At 38.4% G+C, this 6000-nt stretch overlaps 1 protein-coding gene across 1 annotated transcript in view; it reads left to right on the top strand.

Annotated features, from left to right (window-relative positions):
- The window catches only part of LOC105452240 (regulating synaptic membrane exocytosis protein 2), a 62686-nt gene that overhangs the window by 30419 nt on the left and 26267 nt on the right, over positions 1 to 6000 (top strand). Inside the window, exons 7-8 of the mRNA XM_011693186.1 lie at positions 4941 to 5148; positions 5670 to 5927. Of these exons, the coding sequence (XP_011691488.1) occupies positions 4941 to 5148; positions 5670 to 5927 (466 nt within the window). The remainder of the gene's footprint in view (positions 1 to 4940; positions 5149 to 5669; positions 5928 to 6000) is intronic.

Genomic DNA, 6000 nt, shown 5'->3' with positions numbered 1-6000 from the left:
CACACACACACACACACACACACACACACACACACACACACACACACACACACACACACACACACCACACACACACCACACACACACACGTGCACAGGCACCAATCACCTATCGTCCTCGTGTCTCTGTGTGTATGTGGCGTATCCATCAGGTTCACGGAGAGAAGGGGGAAAAAGACAGTGCGTTTTGACGGTGGGACCAATGTCGGCGGCCCTCAGGAGGAGGAATGGTCTTGGGAGGCCGATCGGCAGGGTAGCCAAGACAGCGCGACCAAAGACTCCGGGATAGACACTTCTAGCACCTTCACAAGCAGTGAAGACAGCAACAGGGGCGATCTGCCCAAGGTACGGGGGCCAAGTTACAAGCGAGTAACGTCAACCGGCTCGAAAAAAAAAAAACGAACAAAAAAAAAAGAAAATAAAAACGCTAGAGAACGCTTCTCGAGTTGTAGCGACTTGTAGATCGGAGTCGATCTGTTGATCGGTGACGAGTAGAAGGCGGAGTCCCACACACGCGCGAGGATAGACAAGAGTTTTAGGAACAAATCGTATTTCGCCGGTGAATCGAGTAAAAGGGGTTTTTTCAACGCTCTTTGCTGCACGATCGCGAACCGATCGGGAACATGTAGACGAAACGGTGCTTCATCTCGGCAACGATCACTCTCTTATCCACGTGCGATCTAACTCCAGGCGCCAATCGCGCCGGATCCAAAGTGGAATACGTCGTCCAAAGTGGAATTACGATTGTTTTCTTTCTCGCTCCTAGCTTCGATAGCGTAGCATTCGAAGAGGTGCATTTGGAGAGGTGGCTTGCTAATTGATGTAATTAGCGTGCAGTACTTGTAATTAGTTACTTTCGGATTACAATGTGTACCGTGTGCCAGGAGAGCCGAAGTTTCAGGGAGTGGAGAATTGCGCGATTGATCGTGCTAAAACCACTGATACCGATCGATGTGCAAACTGACAATGATATATATATATATATATATATATGTGTATATATATATATATATATATATATATATATTATACACACGCCGTAATTACGATATTATGTGTGAAAGTTTGATTTTTTTCCCATCTCATCTGTGCTGACAGGAGAGAGAACCTCTTTTGCTCGATTAACCCTAAACTTCGTGCTTAAAGGCTTGTGTGCTTGTGTTCGTTTTTATCTCGAAGTTTGTTTGTATATGATTTATATCGGCTTTCTTTGTATAATTTACAGCATTGATATAAAATTCAAGCTTATTTGGATTCCCGAAGTTGAAATCACGGAATATCGTTCACTTTCGACTCTCAAGTTGACTCATTGTCAGATAACCGACGATGCTAAAGACATTATATTTGGTCATTTATGCACAAATTGATGGAATTAGTAAAAGGATAAAATTTTTTACTAATTGCCATCCGCAGTATTCTGTGAATTCAAAAGTTTTAAGTAGAAAACTTCTGTACAATTCTCTTGCGTCAGGCTTCTTTCGATTCCATTCCACGTCGTGCCTCTTTTGCCTAAAATCTACTGTAATTTTCCTCGAGTTTCGCAATGACATAGATTTAATAGCGACGAACAAGATTTATGTACTTTTAAATAATGAATATAATTTCTGACATTCATTTCTCTTTTACGCCACTTCCAAATTAAAATACGGTCGCTCAATTAAGTTTTTGTAAGTTTTATTTTATGTATATATACGTATACATAAAACACTTATACAAATTACATTATAATGTAAAACGTATAAGAAGTTGCGGATAATCGATTCAGTATTTGGTGTGTAAACTCTCCTAAAAATATTTAGAGGGAGAAAGAAAGAATGGCATTTAGTATTATATAAAACTCATTTTGCTATTTTTACTTACTTGCCAGTTTAATGTAAGCGTGTCCGTGTGTGTGTGTGTGTGTGTGTGTGTGTGTGTGTGTGTGTGTGTGATTGCTATTTTGTGGAAATAAAACATTCTGTATAAACAAATCAATAGATTCTGCAAATAACAAAAAATGAACAATAATCACGTTTTGATTATGATTATTGTATACTTCTGTTAAAAATATAGGATAATTCCATCGATATCTGAAACGATGTCCAAACAAGTCAAATTACATGTGTTTGATTACTATTTTGTAGAAATAAAACATTTTGTATGAATGAATCAATAGACTCCGCAAATATCAAAAGTGGATAATAAGTAGTGATTACGCTTTGATTATGATTATTGTATATTTTCCTTCTGTTGAAGGAAATATAGGATAATATATTCCATCGAAGTCAAATTACATAGCCTATTACGAATACTCTAACAGAAATGAAAATGATTCGATTTGATATCTTGTATTTTTATCGCAATCAATAGAAAATAACATTGATCAATACTTTTAATTCTCTCCAGATAACAATATAAAACTTGATTTCTTTTGCAATTATGGATACATAAATAAAGATTGATAGCACTTTAAAATTAAATTATTTAGAAACATTAAGAAGATTATATAAGTATTAGATATGTTAACTAATTATAGAAAATCCCAAGGAATACAATATTCTAAGGAAAATAGATTTTACTGTGATTCCGACGGTTGCCGATTTGAACATTTTTGCGAAGTTTATATTCGAATGACGAAATATTGCGTGGACTGCTCATCGGTTCGATAGGGAGATAGGCTGCGGGGGGTCGCGGTCCAATTATACGAAGCAAATAACCAAGATTAAATTCCCCGGGTAAACAGTCGGCAATCGGGTAATTTATCTGGCAACGACTTACGTATCTCTCGAAGCAACTCGATCGGGATCAATCTTTTTCACTCCTATTTTCCAAACAAGTCACGTAACTCGAGGCTTGCTTCTATTTTCTCGGAGGCAAGTGGAAACTGATTGCGATGCGTGAAGGCAAAAAACGAGGGAACTAAACACCGTCGAGCACGATTGATTTCTACCGACTTCGCCGAACAGATCGAAGGAGGAAGGTACGGGACATGAGGCGATGCGGGAATTAATTCGCGCGATTACGTCCGATCGATAATCGTGTCGCGTCTCGGCAGGCGCAGATCTTATCCGATAAAAGGTGTATCGCGATGCCGCCCCTCTTTGTCAGCTCTGTGTTTTAGTAATTTAGAAAGTTAGAAAATTTCACGTGATTTTTTTCGCGAGGCAAACCGCTGATCCAAAACGATCCAATCAAAGGAATTGGCGAAGTTGCCAGTTCTCGAAAGAAAAGCGTGTCTGTTTCATAATTAATCAAATTGGATTGCGGCCAAAGGATATCGCAACCGACGAGGCTTGACGACCTCGTTAGTTGTCGTCAATCAGTTCTGGGCAAAGGATTTTTTTTAATATCTCTTCAATTATTGCGATTTCGAGCGGTTGTACAAATGAAAGAGATTCATACTAATATTGTTTAATCGCGAGCAAGAAGTAGCTTAATTGCCGTCTGGCATTCAATTCTGCTAGCTTTGCAGTTCGAATATATCTGACAGGAAGTTTCGGACTTTCAATTTGCATTATAACATGATTCAAAACATCGTTATTATTACGATTAAAATTACTGTAGATATTTCACTGGCGTAAAAGTAGAAATGGATTATATAATAAAATCATGTACGCTGAATCCATCCAGAAATTTCAGAAATTTGTGGGCTTTTGAGACTATACGGTTGATTGTGTAGACTGATATTTCTAATTTTCCAGTCCAAGTACTAGGGTTATTATTAAATCCGCTATAGTGAAAAAATAGTTTTACGAAAAAATCGAAATTTGAATTAAAATCCTGTCTTACAAGACTTCGGGCTCTCTACGAATCGAGTATTAGATATCGAGAAGCTCTACATTCGATAGGACAGAAGCCAAAAAGAGGCGACCCCTCTCCCTAAAGTAGATCCACCTGGTGAATCGTGTCGTTCCCAGATAGAGATACATCACGTTCAGGATTTTTAACGCAATATTATACGCATATTGACGATCACGCAGTGTTATTTGCATGCCTGCAATACATGTATGTCGTATATATATTTTTTTTCTGAATTTGCCGGGGATCTTTAGATATTGAAAATTTGATAGGTGCGGGATGCATGCCGTATAGAATGCCTTACGTTATATTGTAATATTTGCTAGTCACGCATGTAGTGCATGAAGCAGTGGCTATTATTCGCTTTTATATGCATCACAACAATACGCGTTGCTTGTTGCTCTAAATTTTCCGACGTGTCTAAATCGTCGAAAACCATGAAGACCTTTTTTATTGGGAGGATACCGTAAGGTTTCGTGAAAGATGAGAAACATGAAGCTTTTATTTGTTAGGAACAGCTTATTTCAGACGGTCAAATAAAGCTCCTGTTTTCTAATTAATTATATTGTTCTTCGTTCTACGTTTACATTGATACAATTTGCCAATGCGTATCCTCTCAAATCTTATGCCAATTTAAAAACTGTACATTTGTATCTTACAACATTTTTTATGCTCAAATAGTGCATTCCGCGCAGGAGAAATGTATTGCTGCAAGAGGCAAAGCATTTCTCAGTAGTATCCGTAGTAACTGATGTGTGTTGCAATTGTTTTTCATTAGTTGTGTTTTAATTGATAAATATAGATCAATAAAATGGAAATACGTCAGGATACTGGAAACCGATGAAATTAATAAAATTATACGAGTTTCTAGAATGACTTGTAACTAATTATTTTTACGATAAAATAACTGTATATTTTATAATTAAATGAAGTCATATTGATTATGAATTAATGTCATATAAAATGTCTTTCAAATTTTTTCTTATTATTAAATCCTTTTATTTAAGCGCATTTGGCTTTAGAATCCAGAATTCGAACGTATATTCCGCATATATATATATATATATAGGTATATATATATATATATATATATATATATATATATGGTTAATGGTTTATGAAGGCATGGCACTCAGTAAAAAAAATACTATCCGCGCTCCGTAGCATCCGTTATCCTGGCAAGTGAGCGAAGACGGTCAGAAGCTCATCGGCCACATGGTTTTACGAAAATCGGCTGGCTCCGGAAGCTCTAGTAGTATACTCGGACTAAAAGTTGTCGGTGGCAAGCTATTGGAAGATGGTTCCATGGGCGCTCTGATCGAGAAAGTGAAAAAGGGTAGCACGGCGGACGTAGAAGGTCAACTTAGACCCGGTAAGAAGATTACAAAGTTCGGATCATGCAATTCGGAGAATTTTCAAATCGTGTCTAGTCACGACGCGTTTATTACGAACGAAATGCAAAATATAATATTAAATTTATCTGATCATAAACGTTACGGAATACACTTTATATTGCAAAATATTTTTGTCGCTATGCTTCAGAGAAATCATAATCGGAATTTGATAATCGGTTTTTGATTAATAAAATTGCGAGAAAATTCATAAAAGGTAATTTTTTCGGAATCGGAAGAGAAATTATATTATACCTTCAATTATTACATTTGACATATATAACAGCATTTTCCTATAGTATTATCGTGTATATATTAATAATGAAAGACCCGTACCTTGTGCGTTTCGTAGTAATCCGTACTTTCGGCTTTGACACCTTGAAAGCTCACGGCTTGTCGACAGTGCTCTCGTAACAATCGCGAGCAAGCCGTTTCCGTTCCCACGTTCCGTCCATAAGAACGAAATCGGACGACGCTCGACGATCCCCTGCGGCTGTTTCAGGTGACGAGGTGATCGCGTGGAATGGGATGTCCCTTCAAGGCAAGAACTACCAAGGAGTTTACGACACCATCGCCAAGTCGAGGCTGGAGCCGCAGATTGAGCTCGTAGTTGAGAGAAAGTTGTCGTCGACAACAACGGGCATGGCGCCTGCTGGACCGGGCCCATCGACGCCCATGGCATCCAGAAGAATCGCCGCTCAGAGCCAGTGGAGACAGAAACACGAGACCATCTCCGGGCCTCCGACGCCGCATCACAAAGGTAACTATGCACTGCAGAGCACGTTTCCGTTTCCGGCCGTCTTCCGACTTGATTTCGCTTCTGTGTATCACAA

Source organism: Wasmannia auropunctata, unplaced genomic scaffold (assembly GCF_000956235.1).
Source record: "Wasmannia auropunctata unplaced genomic scaffold, wasmannia.A_1.0 LD336035.1, whole genome shotgun sequence".
Lineage (NCBI taxonomy): Eukaryota > Metazoa > Arthropoda > Insecta > Hymenoptera > Formicidae > Wasmannia > Wasmannia auropunctata.
Note: the sequence above shows the minus strand (reverse complement) of the source record. Positions and strands in the feature narration are given on the sequence as shown.